This window comes from Furipterus horrens, unplaced genomic scaffold (genome assembly GCF_987537825.1).
Source record: "Furipterus horrens unplaced genomic scaffold, mFurHor1.1.pri manual_scaffold_5, whole genome shotgun sequence".
Classification (NCBI taxonomy): domain Eukaryota; kingdom Metazoa; phylum Chordata; class Mammalia; order Chiroptera; family Furipteridae; genus Furipterus; species Furipterus horrens.
Window position 1 is genome coordinate 49,641,723 of NW_028327175.1, and position 19,262 is coordinate 49,660,984.

Genomic DNA, 19,262 nt, shown 5'->3' on the forward strand with positions numbered 1-19,262 from the left:
CTGCTGGTTGGAGTCCTGGGAACTTGTTAGAAATATAAATGTTTAGGCCCTACCCTAGACCTGTTGAATGAGAAACTCTCGGGGTGGGTGCAGCAATCTGTGTTTTGAGTATGATGCATGCCAAAGTTTGAAATTAGGAGGCCAGTGAGGCTACATCAGTTTGTGAATGCTTTTCGCATTAATTATGTTGTTGATTTTGTTGAGATGTTCATTATGCTTGTGTTTTACATTCAAAATCAAGAAAAATAGAGTATTTAGGAATTTGTGATTTAATTATTTACTTGAAGGCCTAAAATGAAAAGATTTGAAAAGCTGGGATAGTGTGATAATACATTATTCTTGGGAAAGGGGAGACAGTCCAAGATCATGTAGGGAAAGAAATTACAGTCAGTGAAAATATTGGAGTAGAATAAAACAAGTGGGAGGTACTTAATCTTGAATGCTCTAGATGTTACCTGTACATGACATTGATTTGTAATGAGGTACTTGAAATCTGTAGTAGGGAAAACTGATTAGAAATGTAAAAAGGGGGAACGTGAAGTCTTTGTGGAGGCCAAAGGGTTTTCCCAAGATTTCCTAAGATGCTCTTGTGCAATGAATTCCACAGCTGTGAAGAGGTGGTCTATTTCAGTCTTTATATAATAGCTAGCAGCTGATTTGCATCTAACCCAATTTTATTTGGTTTTCTTTGAGGATGTCAGGGCTGTGGGTTTAAATTTCAACTTTGTTGAAATGGGACTGAGTAAATCTGATAATCATCTTTTTTCTCTGTTATCTTTGCTGGACGGTCAAAAGTACAGATAAAGTAAAATCTTTGAATATATCAACGTTATGTCGTAAAGGATAAATAATCTTTTTTTTCTCTTTACAATTTTATTCCAGGACCCATCAGTTACGCAGGTGACAAGAAATGTTCCACCAGGACTTGATGAGTACAATCCATTCTCGGATTCTAGAACAGTAAGACTATTCTTTATCAGACTACTTTTAAATGTTAAAAGTGAAATTAAATAACAATTATATATTAATCTGATTTTTCAGTTGAATGGTTGAATTTATGTAAAACAACCTGTTAGTATTTTATTTAGAATTTAGCAAGTTAATTTTTATTTTTAATTTTTATTTGTTATTATTACTTTTAAAATATTTTATTTATTTATTTTTAGAGAGAAGGGAAAGGAGGGAGAGAGAGAGAAAAACATTGATGTGAGAGAGAAACATTGATTGGTTGCCTGTCACCCATCCTCTGTCTGGGGATGGAACCCACAACCCAGGCATTGGCGCTGACTGGGAACCTAGATGGTTAGGGCTTATTATTTCTTTTAATCCTCTTCCAAGGGTGTGTGTATTGATTTAAGAGAGAGAGGAAAGGAGAGAGAAACATCGATGTGAGAGAGAAATATCCATCAGTTGCCTTCTGTACCTGTCCTGACTGGGACGGGGAAGAGAGGGGTGATGTCGAATCCACAATTTAGGTATGTGCCCTGACAGAGAATTGAGCCCTCAAATTCTTGGCATATGGGACATGCTCCAAGCAACTGAGCCACCCGTCCAGGGCGATTTTTATTTTTTAAACAGGAAGTAATTAAAAATTACTTTTTCCCTAGCCAAGTAGCTTGGTTGGAGTGTTGACCTGTACACTGAAAGGTTGCTGGTTTGGTCCACAGTTGGGGCACATGCGGGGTTGCAGGTCCGATTTCTGGTTGGGGCATGGGTGGGATTCAGCCACTTGATGTTCCTCTCTCCCTCTGAAAATTAATTAAAAATAAAAACATATCCTTGGATGAGTATTAAAAAAAGTTACTTTGACGATCTTAGTGAAATACTGTACATTTTCTCTTATGTTCTACAAATTAAATTGCTAATAATCCCTTTAATATATAAAACTTAACTGCTGTACTTTTAAGTAGGAGAGGAAGGTTTATTTTTTGGTATATAGGTTGTCTTCATGGTAATGTGGGATGATTTTTCTTACAATGAGAGACATATATATGGAACTGTACTATGAATATTTGTATGACTGTCATTTGAATTATGTTATTCTGAATAGTACTAGATCTGCTAGAGTAGAACCTCTGGAACTTTACCTGGCTTAGGAACATATTATTCTCTTCAATATTTAGTCTTGATTTATAAAATATAGGAGTATGGCAAAACAAACAAACAAACAAAAAAACATATAGAACAAAGGTTCTCCACCCTGGAAGCATAATAGAAGCACCAGGGGAGCTTTATTATACTATTCATTTAGGACTCTAATCTCTTATAGTTAGGACAGGGTTTTTTGTTTGTCTTTGTCTTAACTCTTTTATAGTGAACCAGTTTTGAGAACTATTGAGGTCTGTTGAGAATTCTCCCTCAAAAATTCTCTGGCAAATAAGTTTGTCTTCTGTGTTTGAGTCTTTCCTTAAAAATACTCATGAGGTCCTTAATTTTAAACAATTGTTGGCTCTTGAAATGTCAGTCATCCCCTTAACAATAATGGAGTTCTTCAGTTGTATGCTTGGATGTACAAATCAGTATAATGATTCTTATTTGATCACCTTTTTTTTTTTTTCTTTTTCCTTTTTTTTTTAATAGTTGTTCTATTACAGTTTTCCCATTTTCCCCCCATTGCTCTCCCCTTCACTTTTTTCTGATGTATGTGTTTCATAGTCTAGAAAATAATTCAAAAAGATTATGTAGGGTTTCATGTGGAAATTTTTTCAGTTGTATTATATTAACTTTGGAAGAGCTTTGTACAAAGTAGAAGTATTGCAGTAAGAATGAACTTCTAAATTTCACTTTGTTATTTCAAAGCCCTTATTAAACACACTTTGCTTGTGTGTAGCAACTGCAACCCAGGCAGGCCTCACTAAAATGTTAATTGAGCAAGTAAAGTTTAGATTGTACTATGTGAAATGGCCAATAAGTGGACCAGTTTTGACATATAAAATGGGATCAAGACTTTTAAAAGTTTGATAAAGAATAAAAAGAGGTTTTCATATAATTTTTTCTGGAAGATTTTAGTAGCAAGAAATATGTTTAACCTTGACAGGAGCAGTTTTAGATTATTTTTATCAGTGATGGCAGTATTCTTTATCAAGTTGTCTACTTTGTGCCATGTGCTTTATCTGTATTATCTTACTGAATTCTTATAACATTCAAAATGGATACTTTTAAAGGTCATCCAGTTTGTAAGTGGCAGAACTGGTTTACTAACTCATCTGTTTTTTGTAAAACTAAGCCTTTTCTAATACTGTTGACTAAGAAATAGAAGATATAGTCCTGGTATATAAAAAATTTCTCACCTAACTGAGATTTAAAAATTACGCAGGTAAGATCTATCCAGGAAAAATCAAATAAAAATGTACATTAGTCCTAAATGTTGAGACTTTATTATAGTCAAGGAAAAGTTTAAGAAGATAGCTAGGCAGTAAATAATGACAAATCATTTTACAATGAACCAGGAAAATTGTTATGAGAACACTCATGTATTTTCCACTGAACTTTTCACATGGGGAAAACACAGTTGAAATAATAAAAAAATTAAAAATTGCTTTGTTTCCTCTAAGTATGGTTTGAGAAATTTGTCTTTTTTTTCTTTTTTTAATGGCTGTGACTATTTTCCAGAACAGATTAGATGCGTTTGGCTAGTTGATTTAAGTGTTATGATAGAACTTGCTCCAAATACTATTTTAGTTGATTGGTGGTATTCATATTTAATATGAAGCTTCTGGATTGTTTCATAAGTGTGTGGGGAGCTACTTAAAGTCAACTCGGAAGATCCTTTAGTAAGATCCTTGCTAAGATATAAATTTCCTTTTATATTTAGTTTTCTGTTTGAATGACACTTTAGAGTATTTAAGGAAGGCACCAATTAAATATTTGAATAATTTAAGTAATTTACATATTAATTCAGTCTATATTATAAATTCAGAGAAAGGCATTGTCACAGTATAAACTAAGTCAGTCTATAGGCAGTATAATGAAGGGCTATTGAACTTTTGAAATGTGGCTAGTCTGAATTGCGAGGTACTGTAAAAATGGGTGGTAGTCTTGAGATTTTTTTTGTTGTTCAAACTAAAATGCATTTCCCACTGAACTTATTTTGGGTCTGGTGGGTAGGTTCCCTGGCCTATCCTCTAAAATTTAACATATAAATTACTAGAAGAATTAATTTATCCTTTAGAATTAGTATGTATTTATGGAGAATGATTCCCTTTTAAATTAGATAACAGTTGAAAATGTCTACTGCAGTTTGATGATGATGGCATTCATGGCACGGGATAGGATATCTTCTGGTGCGTATTAAAGAACAGGAATAGGGGAACCTCTGTGGGGGGGGTACTTCTGATATAAATCTTTAGTGACATTTCTGAGGGCCTTAGTTTACCGTCATATTGATTTTCTTCAGGGATAGGCAACCTTCAGGGATGGACCTTTTCTGTTCTGCTAGTTGTTGCCATGTATGATTTGTCACATATATAGTAAGATCTGTACCTTCTGGCGAAAATAAGAACAAAGAGAAGAAAATGGCAAGACTGGTATGGTATGCCCATGTGGTTATTTCTGACCATAAGGGACATAGATAATTGATTTATGTATGTAAGATCTCAGGACATAAAGTATAAAGTAGACTGAGATAAGACCTGTATTCTAATCTAGGCCCTGCCACTAGTCAGTAACTTTAGGCAAAAACCATCTAACCTCTCTGGGCTTTTTTTTTTTAATGTGTAAAAATGGAAGCAGGGTGGAAAATGTTGAGTGAAAAAGCATTTTCTGTACTGTATTGCTTGTCCTTATTTTTTCTTGTTGTGCATTTCTTTCTTTTTTTTTAATCTTTTCCTTTCTCCTTTGCCTTTTACTCTGTTGTCTTTCTTGGAACTTATTATCCTTTCTGGAAGCACTCTTCTTTGTTTCTAATCTCAATTAATGGTAACCGTTGCCTTCCATCCTCTTAGTGTCATTGGCTAGAAATACCTGAGTCCTCTGGTTCAAACAGCTTATTTTTTCTCACTTAGCCAGTTGCCACATCCTGTCACTTAAACCTCTGGGAGATACTACTCGTCTGTTCTTTTCATTCCTATTACACTGTCCTAATTCAGGTACTCCTGTGGAGTAATACAGTGGCCTATCTACTTACCTTGGTTTTGCACTGTGACTAGAATTATTTTCCTAAAGCAGAGAGGTCTGTTCTCCTTAGAAATGTGTAGGTTGATTATGTATTGCCTATTTAGTATCATAGCAATGTTACTTCAAATTGCCTTTAAACTTTAATAGACTACTTTTTTAGAGCAGTTTTACATTTACAGAAAAGTTGAGCTGAAAGTATAGAATCCTCATGTATTGTATTTAGCCCCTAGATTTATCTTTTTAGTGTTATCCTTTAATGTACCGTTTGCTCCAGTTGAAGTCATCTGCTAACATCCAACCCTATTGGGACCACCACCCCTACACCTTTTATCAGTCATTGAATGGAGTCAAGAGAGACTGTGTATGGTCATAATGGCTTTCCTGGGTTATCCTCACCTCTTTCAGTGGGTCAAGATGAACCTCTCATACAAGATACTTTAATTTTCTGTTGCTGGGTAACAAATTACTACAAACTTAGCAACTTGAAAAAACACACATATATTGTTTCACAGTTTCTGTGGATCAGGAGTCTGGGCAGAGTTTACCTGGGCTTCTGTATTCTATAAGAACATGACATCAGGAGGAGAGAATACCTTAGGGTTTGCACACTACACTGAAATATGAATATGTTACATTGGAACTCTTCACACCCATTTAAAAGGGTCGAAGTGGGCCCTGGCTGGGTAGCTCAGTTGGTTAGATTATTGTCCCTAAATGCCAAGGCTGAGGGTTTGAGCCCTGGTCAAGGTACATACAAGAGTCAACCAATGAATGCATAAAAAAGTGGAACAACAGATCAATATTTCTCTCTCTCTCTCTCCCCTCCTCCCCACCCCTCTAAAAATCAATTAAAAAAAAAAAAAAAAGTTGAAGTGGAGCCTCCCAGAGCATTTATCCCTTCCTACCCAAAACACTTGTCTAGTCTGAATTTCTCTATAAGAAGCCTCAGACCCCAGGCTACTTTTAATCCCCTGGATTTTAATCCTCCTGGTGCTCTGTACATTTCTTGTTCTGTACACTTTTATTTCCTTAATTTCTGAATTCTTCCTTTGTGCTCTCTGGAAGTCACAGTCCATTTTCATAAAAATTCCCTGTATTCTTACCCTTTTCTATGAATGTTTGTATTTTGCTCTGTGGAAACTGGCCTGTTTATGAGGACACACCTCCCTTGCAGCCTTTTCAAAAATTAGCTGCTTTTTCCCTGGCTGGGTTGCTCAGTCGGTTGGAGCGCCGTCCTGTACACCAAGAGGTTGCAGGTTTGATTTTCTGTTAGGGCGTGTACCTAGGTTACAGTTTCACACCCAGTCGGGGTGCATGCAGGAGGCAAACAATTGATGTTTCTCACATCAATGTTTTTCTCTCTCTCTCAAGTCAATGAACATGTCCTTGGGTGAGGATTACCGCACCCCCCCCCCCCAAACAAAAACAAAAACAAAAAAAAACTAGCTGCTTTTTCTCTCACAATTCTCAGACAACTGGGCATAAAGGTGGAATAAATATTTCCTATTGCTGCTTCCAGACATTCTCCCTTTTTCTTGTCTAAAAATCTGCACCTTTGAATCTCATGTCATCAGATTATACTTGGGAGCCACCACTCTTTGTGGCTATGATCTTTTGATCCCTGAATTTATTACCCCTTATTTCTCTTTCTAAAAATTTCTTAATCTTATTTAGTTCGTGATTCACCATTACTCTTTCTGACACTATTCTTATTTTGAATGCCTGGTGGTGTTCTTCCCAACATTTGCCTCTCAGTGCCTTGCCCTCATTTCTTCCACTGATTTCTGCCTTTCATGTTCTCTCATCACTCACTCAACTGGTCAGGTCCTAGACTCATTATAGTTACTTACTCTTCCATAATTTTAACTTCATGTATCTTTTTAGCCATTACTCTAGTTCCTGAGTTTCAACACATCTTTAAACTTCACCAGGACCTCTAGTTTGTTGATCCTACTATGTCACTGTCCTATATTATCCTCTTGTCTTCTCTCAGCTTAAATTCCACATTCATTCATTATGATCACTCCTTTGCATGCACCTTCAACTGCCTGGCCTTTTCCTCTCCCCTTTAACTTTGACATAATCCCTTGGCTAAAACCCAAGCGCTGGTTAAATACAACTCCATCTATTCTCTGCCTATACCATAGGAACTAAATATGGTTGGAAAAAACATGCCGAAAGGTCTCACTTTCAGTTCATGACCAGCTCTCAATTGTGCTGAATATTCTAGTAATTTATTGTTTACTCTCTTCTTCCCCTCTCCCCATCTTTATTACTTAAAAACAATTTTTTTTAATCCTCACTCGAGGACATCTTTTCATTGCTTTTTAGGGAGAGAGGAAGGGAGAGAGAGAAACATCAACATGGGAAGGAAGCATTTATTGGTTGTCTCCTGTACACACCCGGACTGGGGTTCAAACCCACAACCTAGGCATGTGCCCTGACCAGAAATTGAACCCACACCCTTTTGGTTATGGGTCGATGCTCCAACCACCTGATCGATACTGGCCAGGCCCTTTCCTCATCTTTAAAATCTCTTCCCTATCCTCACTCTTAGCTGATGACCTTGCTTATTTTACTGAGACAATGAAAGAAATTAGTAGAGAACATCCATAGACTTCCACTGCCACATCTCCCTACTAGTATATATACCCATATACTCTGCTTTCTTGACTGTTATTTATAGATGAACTATCTTTGCTTAGGTCTAAAGTCTTTCCTGCTATTTCTGTTCTAGATTCTAGACTCTCTCACCTAAAGAACTTTGCTAAATCGCCTTCTCATACATCATTATTTTTTCACTTTCTACTACATTATTCCTTCATAAAAACGTGTGTTCTTTCATCTTAGAAAAAAAAGAATCTATTCCTGCATTTTAACAGCTTTTTTTGAGATATAATTAATATGCCATACATTTATTTAAAGTGTACGATTCAGTATTTTTAGTGTAGTTGTAGAATTGCACAAGCATTACCAAATTCTAATTTTAGAATTTTTTTTTTCCCTCCCACTCCCAAAAGAAATTCTGCACCCTTTAGCAATCTCTTCACATTCCCACTCCCTCTTCAGCTCTAGGCAACTACTAACTTATTTTCTGTCTATAGATTTGCCTGTTCAGGCCATTTCATATAAATGGAATCCTACAGTATGTGGTCTTTTGTGTCTTCTTTTTTTTTTTCACTCAGCATAATTTTTCAAAGTTCTACTATGTTGTTGTATGTATCATTTCTTTTTAACGATTTTTGTACCACATTTTATTTATCCATTCATTAGTTGATGGGCATTTTGGTTCCCAATTTTTGATTGCTGTCAACATTTGTGCACTATTTTTTGTGTGAACATTATTTTTGTATTTCTCTTAGATATATATCTAGGAGTGAAATTACAGGGTCATATGATAACTCTGTGTTTAATATTTTGTGATGCCGCCATGCTGTTTTCCAAAGTGGCTGCACCCATTTACATTTGCAGCAGCCGTGTAGAAGAACGGTTCCAGTTTCTCCATATCCTTGCCATTAGTTATTGTCATATAGCTATCTCATGGATATGAAGTGATATCTCCTTGTGCTTTTGATTTGTATTTTACTAATGGCTAATGATGTTGAACATTTTTTCAGGTACTTATTGGCTACTTGTGTCATCTTTGGAGAACTGTCCAGATCCTTTGCCCATTTAAAAAATCTTTTTTAAATGTTGAATTGTGAGAGTTTGTTATATATTCTGAATACAAGTTTCTTACCAAGTATGTGATTTGCAGATATTTTCTCCCATTCTGTGGGATATATTTTCACTTTCTTGGTAGTGACTTAAAAAAAAAAAAAAAAATTAATTCTCACCCAATGATATGTTTATTGATTTTTAGAGAGAGAGGAAGGGAGAGAAAGAGAGACAGAAACAATCAGTTGCCTCCCATATGCCGCAGGGATTGAACTGCCAACCTAGATATGTGGTCAGGAATTGAACCCACACCCTTTTGGTGTATGGGACGATGCGCCAACCATCAGAGCCACCCAGCAGGGCAGTAGTGTTTTTTGATGCACATACGTTTTAAATTTTAATGTTAAATTTGTCTATTTTTTCTTCGGTTGCTTATGTTTTTGGTGTTACGTCTAAAAACCATCGCTCAACTCAAGGCCATAAAAACTTGCTGCTGTGTTTTCTCCTAAGAGTTGTATAGTTTTAGTGCCTACATTTAGGTTTATGATCCATTCTGAGTTAATTTTTATGTGTGGTATGAGAGAGGTGTCAGAATTCATTATTTTGCATGTGGGGATATTCTATTTGCTCTAGCACCACATGCTGAAAAGACTATTTTTCCCCATTGGGTTATCTTGGTGAAAATCAGTTGCTGATAAATATAAGGGTTTATTTTGGGGCTCTCAGTTTTATTGTGTTGAGATATATGTTTATGCTTATGCCAGTACTGTACTGTCTTGATTACTTAACTCTGTAACAAAACTTTAGCTTAACTTAATTTTCCTTTCCATTCATTTCTGCCATCCCTTTACCAGAAAAACCCTCTGTTCCCCATTGCTGCAGGTTCTCCGAAGAATTGTCTACTTGTTTTTTTTCCGTCAGTCCTTTCTTCTAAAAGATACTTACATAAGCGTTTTGCTCCCAACAATCTATCAAAATGTACTTGTCGGGTTAGCCAGTGATTTCCTCATTGCCTAATCTGATGGTAAATTTTCAGTCTCAATCTTAATTTATCATCAGCATTGACATTCAATCATTATGTGATTCTTGGAACACTTCCTTCATTTGGCTTTCAGAGCACCTGAGTTTTTCCTTTTCATTCTCCTTTGCTGATATCTTTCCGACTCCTTCCCTTTACCCCCAGTATTGGAGTATATCAGGAGTTAGGCTTTGCTTCTCTTGCCTATCTATGCTCACTCAAATGGTGATTTCATCCAGTCCCACGGCTTTAAATACCATCTACATGCCGATGACTCCTAAATTTACAGCTGCATCACAGACCACTGCTCTGAACACCAGACTCATATATTCAACTGCCTACTATACATGTAACATGTCTTAGAAATTGCAAATTCAACATGTCAAAACTGAACTGAATCCCCTGCTCATAATCTTGCTTTTTTTCAGTCTTTCTCACTTCTTTCCTACTGGTTGCTTAGACCAAAGCCTTGGTGGTGTTTCACTGTTTCCATTTCCTTATCTCTTACACCATTTTGTCAGGAAATCCTGTTGGCTCTCCCTTAAAAATACACCCAGGCCGACCCCTTATCTCCATGGACACAACTTGGTTTACACTGTGATCATCCCTTGCCTGGTTTCCTAACTACTCTCTCTTCATTTACGTTTGCCCCATTTCAATTTATTTTCAACTCAGCAGACAGACTGATTGCTTTAAAAAAAAAAAAAAGTATCATTTCAGCCTCCTGCTTAGAGCTCTTCACTTGCTTTTGTTCTTCATAGTAAAACCAAGAATCCTTAAAATAACCTATAATTTGGTCCCTAAAATGTTATTTATCTCCTTACACCTTTTTCCCTCATGTATTCCTATCCCTCATACTGGTATTCCTCATATATGTCAGGCATTTTCTGACTTTGCACTGACTGTTCCCTCTGCCTCAGATGATCTTCCCCAGATACCTGCAGGGCTGACTTCCTCACTTTCTAACCACCTTTGTAAAATTATCCCCACTCCACCTTTACTTCCAACCCCTTTACCCTGTTCTTTTTGTTACTGTTCCATAAAATTTATTGTTTTCTTAAGATATTCTACAATGTATTTGTTAATTATATGTATTATTTATCTTCCATTGCTATAATGTTAGCTCAGTGAAGTTATGGGTGTTTATTTGTTTGTTCATTAATGTCTTCCAAGTGTCTATAACTGTTTGTGGTACATTGTAGTTGACCAATAAATGTCTGATGAATTTATAAATGAATATGTATAGTCAGGCTTCTGTTCCTTTTTGAGCCTTTCTCTACTTGGAAACTGCTATCCTTGTATATCTCTTCTTTCCTCCTATTATGCATCTCCTCCCCACTTTTTCTCATCTTTAAATAAAAGCCTTATTTATTTAAAATGGCTATCTATTCTGATAAATTTATTTCTATTTGTCTCAATTCTAATATTAGTATGTATCATTTTCACCACCTTTAATAACAAGGGAATCTATGTTAGGCACAGCCACAGTCAATTCTTGTCTGCTCAATCAGAGACTGAAAGTTGCAGAAAGTTTTAGGTTTCTTTTGGCATTCTCTCCAGTAGGTAGAAAGGATAGGACAGTGGTTTACAGAAGCTGTAAAATTTGTTGCCTTAGAGGAGAGTCCTCAAATTTCAAGGTGTCTATAAATCACCCTGGGGAGCTTACTAAACATGCAAGCTTGTTAAAAATGCAGATCCCTTCTTCTCAACCCTTGAGCTTTTGAATCAGTATGTCTACCATGGGGCCTGGAGTCTGCATTTTCAGTAAGCACCAGGGATTTCTGATTCAGGAGATCTATGAACTCATTAAGAAACATTGCTTTAGACTCTGAGTATACTTAGGAACTTTATTGATTCACAGATGGAAGAGAAAGTGCAGGAAAAAGCAAGGAGAAATTTTCTTGAATAGTTGTTTAAACTATGGAAGAAAACCAAGAAGGAGAACATATATTTGTGTGTACATGAGGAAGACAACTGTGGGCACTCCATGCCTTAAAGGTATCTTGAATGTTCAGTGGTTTATTTAATACTGAAACACTTTTGGAATTTCTAGTGCAAAGAGTTCACTATATTATATACCAATTCATCCACTATTATATTACCACGATTGTTACAATGTTCTTAAATCTGAGCTAAAATATGTATCTTCCTGTAACTTGTGTTTATTGGCGATAGTTGAATTCTCCAAAGCCACACAGAGCAGGCAAACATAGTAAGATAATTTGTATTATAATATAAAAGAATTGGAAATTACCTAAGTGTTCATTGGTGGGTGACTAAAGAAAATTGTATGTATCTGTGTATTAATGCACACATATATATGCATATACACACACAATGGAATATTATTTGGCACATAAAAAAAGAAGGAAATCTTGCCTTTATGACAATATGGATGGACCTGGAGAGCATACCTTTTGTACTCACTTGTATATGGAATCTTGAAAAACAAACTAACAAACAATTGCGCTCATAGATATAGAGAATGATTGGTGGTTGCTAGAGGTGGGGTGGGGGATGGGTAAAATTGGTGAAGGGGGTCAAAAGATACAAACGTCCAGTTTTAAGTCATGAGAATATAATGTACGGCATGGTGGCTATAGTTAATAATACTTTATTGTTAATTTGAAAGTTATTAAGAGAGTAGATCTTAAAAATTCTCATCACAGAAAAAAAATGTAACTAGAAGGAAACAGATGTTAACTAGACTTACTGTGGTAATCATTTTGCGATATATACAAATACCAAATCATTTTATGGTACACCTGAAACTAACCTAATGTTATTTGTCAATTAGACTTCAATACAAAACAAATAAAAGAAAGTGTAGGCCTTAACTTTCACAGAGATATTTTAAAATAAAGTTTATTCCTAACTGGTGAAATTTCATCTACCAAGGGAGAGAATATACAGCTTTGCTCTGCCAGACTTTGTTTTTTATTTTGTCTCAAGGTTGCTTTCCTCCTATTCTCCTGACTTGTCTGATTTTTTCCTCTGTCTCCATCTCTGCACCTTCTGCTTTTCTCAGTACTGAAGGTTTTCCCCAGGGTCTGCCAGGGCAGACACAGTTCCAGGATTGTCAGGAAAAGACCTGATCTTACTCTGGTACATTCAGTTGTAACAGTGTACTCTTTTTCTATAGATAGGTTGACTTTCCTTCCATATATGGAGTTTTGATGAGTGTAAAATGAAGATGGTAGACACAGAAGTGTCCAGTGAGGCAGAAAGATATTCCATCTTGCATCTCAGATTTTCCTTCTGGTGTCATTTTTCCTATTTCTGAAGTAGAAGTTTCTTTTGAGGCTCTGTTGGTAGTAACTCTTTCAATATTTATCATTATCACTTTGCTTCTCAAGTGTATTCTTATGGGATTTAGAAATCCATGTTGACACTCTCATCAGTTGGCACATTTGTATGGGGCTCCATTGTTGCTATTGAGAAGTTACCTCTCAGTCTTATTGACATTGCTTTATGCAGGTTTGTGTCTTTTTTCCTCTTGCTGTTTTTAAGATGTCTTGTTCTTAGGACTTGCTTCTTTACTATGAGGTATCTAGGTGTTAATATTTTTTCATTTGGTTTGGGTTTCGGAGTTTTCAATCTGAGAATTAATGTCCTGACATTCTGCTTGAATATTGACTCTCCCTCATTCTCTCTGTTCTTTTCCTGTTGAACTCTAGTTTTTAGACTTTCTCATTTCCTTTTTCCCCCCTTTCTGCTTCATTCTGTGAAGTTTCTTTAGACCCATTTCTATTTTTCTAATTATCTCATCATCTTTGTGTAGTCTGCTCTTTAACTTGTCTATTAAATTTATAATTTCATTTATTACAGTTTTCATTTTTATAAGTTTCATTTGTATCTTTTTAGGATAATGTTTGGTCAGTTCCGATAGTCTCTTGTTGCTGAATCATATTTTTATTACCTGCTTTTTTTCTTTATTAAGCATATCTATTTTGTATTTTGTATCTGATAATTCCAATAACACATGTCTTATTTTGTAGTGTGTAAGCCTGTGCTGATGGTGGCTTGTTTCCTTCTGTGTTTAAATCATGACCCAGAGTTTCTTGGAGCTTTTTGTCTGTGAAGATTTTTTGAAGCCCGGTTTTAAGTGTTTTCCTCTACATAGCTTCGCCAGGTGCCTGAGGTCCCTGTCAACCTGGGGTCCCTTGAAATGGGATTTAAGCTTCACTTATTTTGTTCATATGGGTAGTGCGAAAAGGCTGGAGGTTTAGTAGGTTTAGGAGTAGGTATTCTCAGGGGAGATTTCTTTTTTTTCTTTTCTTTATCCAGAGCAAGTGCTACACAAGCAGATATTCCTACTGTTTCTTTCTGTGAAGTTGCTATTTTTCTTATCCACTGAGAATGTTGCTTTGTAGGGAGACCTGGCTTTATGGGGGGATCTCAGGTTGATTTTAGTTTGCGTGGGCTCCTAAGCTTTCCTCCAGCTTATTAAACCCCGTGATTTTGTGAATGGCATGGCATCAAGACTCTTCTTTGTTTGGATTTGCAGGAGTATTTTTGTTGTTCTTGGGTTGTTTTTATTTTTTAAACTTTCTGCCATCCCAGGATTTTCTGTCAGCTTAATTATACTTAATATATTATTTAAATAAAATTTGATCTAGCATTTTTAGGCATTATGTATGGGGGGGTTCACTATAATGTGTGGTCTTCTGTGTTTCCAGAAATGGAAGTCTTGGGTGGATTGTTTTATTAATTTTCTATTTACTCATATGCGCACATGTGAACAGTTGGAATACAACTAGGGGCTAGCATCAGGATAGGTTTTTAATAACTGTGACAACAGCTGCACTTGGCTTGAGGTGGCTAATCAAGTATGTTGTAGCTAAAGAAAGTTCTGCGTCCCAGAGCTGAACAGAGATCTAGCTAATGTCTACAAATTTGAAGAAATTATCAAGAAAACAGCTATCTCATTAATATCAGTGCTCACTTGTAGAGATTTGTACGTCTCCAACATTTTTCATCATTGCCACACCATAAGCAGCTGTGACCTCAGATGCATCAAATTACTAGCTCTAACCCAGTCTTCATCCTTACCTACTAATTTATTCTTACTTAATTCTTCATTTGTTACTCAAAAGAGTGAAGAATTTATAGTAAGGTTTCAACTGGATGAATTTCTTCTGTACTTTTTCTGAAGTATGTTGCCAAACTAACTTTGTCAGGCATTTTATTTGGTCATTGTTTTGTTGTTGCTACATATTAAACCAAGGCAGTGAGACTTCAAGGCCATACTTTTTAGTTGGAGAACAGTAGGGACTGATTAGTTTCAGTGTTTCTGCCTACTAATATGAGATTTTGGGGAGGAACAGGGCATTTATAATTCTTTGAGTAACAATAGATTATGGTAAAGACAAAATACAAGAAAAAGTTTTTAAATCCCACTCTCCAGAAATAATCGCTATTAACATTTGATATATTTTAATTACAATTTTAAATAAAAATTGGGATTACAGTGTATATGCAGTTTTGTTTTATAACTTGCTTTTATCACTTATCAAATGGTATAAGCTTTCTCCATTTTATTAATTTTCAGAACTTTTAAATAGCTGCATATTATATTCTCCTATGAATGTATCACAATTTATCTAAACATTTTTCTGTTGTTGGACAGTTGGCTTATTTCTAACTTTTTGCTTTTATAAATAATGCTGTAGTAGGCCTTCTTAACATACACACATCTGTGCATATCTTGGATTGTTGCCTTATGATGTATTTTAAGACTAGTTATTTCTGGGTCATAAGGTATAAATACTTCTGTGGCTCTTACATATAATGCCGAATTATACTCCAGGATTACTTTATGAACTAGTATATGCTTCCACTATCAGTGTGTGAGAATACCCATTTACTACATCTTTTCCAAAATGTGCTAGTAATCTTATAGTAATAATCATTTAAAAATAATTAGGTGAAATGTGTACTTCGTTGATTACTAATGAGGTTGACATTTTTTTATTTTCTTTTTGTATTTCTTTTATAAGTTGCCTGTTAAGAGTTCTTTAAAATACATTTTCTCCATTAACACATTCATCTATTTCTTATTGATTAGTACATATGAAAGGTAGTAAAGAATTGACTGGTATGTATTGCTTATTATTTAGATTTTGTCTTTTAAGCTTGCTTTAAAATACTTTATATTATGAGTTCTAAATTTTAACGTAGTCAGATATATTACCTTTTCATTTAGATGCCTTTCTCCTTACTGCATTTTAATATTTAGAATGGCTTTTCTCCAACCCAAGGTCCGATAGTCATCTCTATTCGGTGTACTATACTTCTGGTGTCTTCCTCTGGTGGTTTCTTTTCTTTTCTTCCTCCTCTTCTTCTTCTTTCTCTTCCTCTTCTTTCTCTTCCTCTTCTCCCTCTTTCTCTTCTTCCTCTTCTTCTTCCTCTTCTCCTCCTTCTCCTTCTCCCCCCTTCTTCCTTCTTTTTTTTACAATGGACTTTAATCCATTTGGAATTTATTCTGGCTAGATACAGGATCTGATCCCCCTCCCCTTCAAAACATTTAAATAATTGTCCTAGCACCATTTATCTTATTTGTTTCTACTAATTTTAAATGCTATCTTGGTCATATGCTTTAATTTTTTAAAATATTTTAAAGTATATTTTATTGATTTTGCTATTACAATTGTCCCAATCTTTCCCCTTTTGCCTCCCTCTGCCTAGTACCCTATTCCCTCCAGTAGTGCCCCCAACTTTGTTCATGTCCATGGGTTATGCATGTGAGTTCTTGGCTTCTCCATTTCCTATATTATTCTTAACATACCCCTATTTTTTTTCCCTACCAATTATACTTCTTAATCCCATTTCCCCATTTCCCCCCTTCCCCAACCCAGCTGATAACTCTCCAAATGATCTCCATAGCTATGATTCTGTTTCTGTTCTGGTTGTTTGCTTAGTTCCCCCCACCCCCACCCCCTCACCCCACAACTTTGGATTCAGTTGTTGATAATTGTAAATAGGTTGCCTTTATAATGCTCATGGTTTTGATCTTCTTTTTCTTAAATAAGTCCCTTTAACATTTCCTGTAATAATGGCTTGGTGACTATGAACTCCTTTAACTCTGCCTTGTCTGGGAAGCACTTTATCTGCCCGACCGTTCTAAATGATAGCTTTGCTGGATAGAATAATCTAGGTTGTAGGTCCTTGCTTTTCATCACTTTGAATACTTCTTGCCAGTCCCTTCTTGCCTACGAACTTTCTTTTGAGAAATCTGCTGATAGTCTTATGGGAACTCCTTTGTAGGTAACTCTCTGCTTTTGTCTTGCTGCTTTTAAGATTTTATCTTTAACCTTTGCATTTTAATTATGATGTGTCTTGGTGTAGTCCTTTTTGGGTCCAACTTGTTTGGGACTCTTTGTGCTTCCTGGACTTGTATGTCTATTTCCTTTACCAAATTGGAGAACTTTTCTTTCATTATTTTTTCAAGTAAGTTTTCAGTTTCTTGCTCTTCCTCTTCTACTTCTGGCAACCCTATGAATCAGATGTTGGCACATTTGGAGATATCCCAGATGTTCCTAAGCCTATCCTCATGTTTTTGAATTCTTGCCTCTTCTTTTTGTTCTGGTTGAATGTTTATCTCTTCCTTTTGTTTCAGATTGTTGGTTTGAATCCTGGTTTCTTTCCATTCTCTCTTGGTTCCCTGTGGATTTTTCTTTATTTCACTTAGTATAGGCTTCACTCTTCCTTTATGTTGTTGTCCTACTCAAGGAGCTCTCTGAGCATCCTGATCACCAGATATGTTGGCTGTCTCCATTTTGCTTAGTTGTTTTTCTGGGATTGAGTTCTATTCTTTCATTTGGGCCGTATTTCTTTGTCTCCTCAATTTGGCAGCCTCCCTGTGTTTGTTTCTGTGTTAGGTAGAGCTGCGTTTACTCCCTGTCTTACTAGCATGGCCTATGTAGAAAAGGAACCTGTAAATATGTGGTGTGGAGCCAGTTTGGGGCAACCTGCTTCACCGCTTTGTGGCTGTGTGGCGAGGGCTTGGAGAGGAGACAATGCCGCTGCCTGACTTCTGGGGTTTGCTCTGTGCTCTCTTCATTTCTAGTCACTTCACCCCCTTTCCATATGCTACTGGCATCCTTCCAGCTGCTGCCCCAATGGTAAATCCGGAGTGGATCTGTGTACATTCTAAGACCATGCTGGCTTTTTAACCGGCAAAAATCTGGCAATTTCTTCTGCCCCAACCCCTACTGGCTTTTACGGCCAGAGGTAGTGGGGGGTCTATCTTCCTGATGCTGGAACCCTGGGCTGTGAAGTTTGGCCTGGGGCTACTATCTCTTGCTCCGAAAGTATCCTCCTGTCTATTCCGCTGTCCCCTTTCTGCAACACATTGCCTCTCTGCTCGTCTCCATGACTCTGCCCCTCCTACCTGTCTGGATGAACATGTCTTCTTTAAATCTTTGGTTGTAGGACTTCCATACAGCTTTATTTTATGACAGTTCTGGGTGTTATTAGTTTTGAGACCTGATTTTAATTCTTTCTATGGTTGTGTGAGGAGGCAAAGTGTGTCTACCTGTGCCTCCATCTTGTCTGGAAATCTGCTCTAATTTTTATATACACCATCATTGTTTATGTACCGTAATTTCGAATTCTGGTATTTCAGGCTTTATATTTTTCTGTCTTATGGTATGAAAAGATATGTCACTGTTTTTGTACTTTTTGATTACTATGAGATTGAGTTAATATTTTATTGGCCATTGGTGTTTTCTCTTTGTAGTCCGTTTTCAGGTCTTCTGCCTATTTTTCTACTAGTGCTTTTATTTTTGTGGATTTGTAACAATTCTTTATGTGTTCTGGGTCGGAATATTTTGTTTATATTCATTATAACAGATTTCTCCTAGTCTGTGATTTGACTTCACTTTGTGTTACTAAATTTCAATGTAGTTGAATTTGTCAATTTTAACTTTATGGTTGATGTATTTTATAATCTTAATTTTATAAATGCTTATTGAACATTCATTATGTTTCAGGCACTGTTTTATGCACTTGGGATACATCATAGACAAAATAATGATAAGTTCTACAGCTTACATTCGAGAAGCTCTTATGTATCTTGAGTTCATAAAAATATTCTCTTATATTTTTTTCCTAAAAGCGTTTATTGATTTTTCACTTTTTGGTCATTAATTCACCTAGAATTTATTTTTGTGTAGGAAATCATGCTTAATTTTTCTGTGTGGGTAATCAATTATCCCAGCATTATTTATTGACTAATACGTTACTTTTCCACTGTTTTTAGTGTCACCTCTTTTCTATCAAGTTTCTGTTTATTGGTATAGCTCTGTATCTTTGGCATTTGTACCACACCTTTAATTACTGTATCCTTAAAATAAGTCTTGATATCATAGGTTTGACTTCTCATTTTTCTTTGAAATTGTTTGACCTGTTCTTAGCCCTTGGTTTTTTCATATGTATGTCAGAATTAAGTATATTCCATTTTATCTTTGAT

The 19,262-nt window shown here is 35.9% G+C and overlaps 1 protein-coding gene across 2 annotated transcripts in view; it reads left to right on the forward strand.

The window, feature by feature from the left end:
* The window catches only part of SCAMP1 (secretory carrier membrane protein 1), a 92,557-nt gene that overhangs the window by 20,778 nt on the left and 52,517 nt on the right, over positions 1-19,262 (forward strand). For both annotated transcript variants that reach the window (XM_090276407.1, XM_090276406.1), the window contains exon 2: positions 883-960. In XM_090276407.1, coding sequence (XP_090132533.1) covers positions 883-960 — 78 coding nt within the window. The remainder of the gene's footprint in view (positions 1-882; positions 961-19,262) is intronic.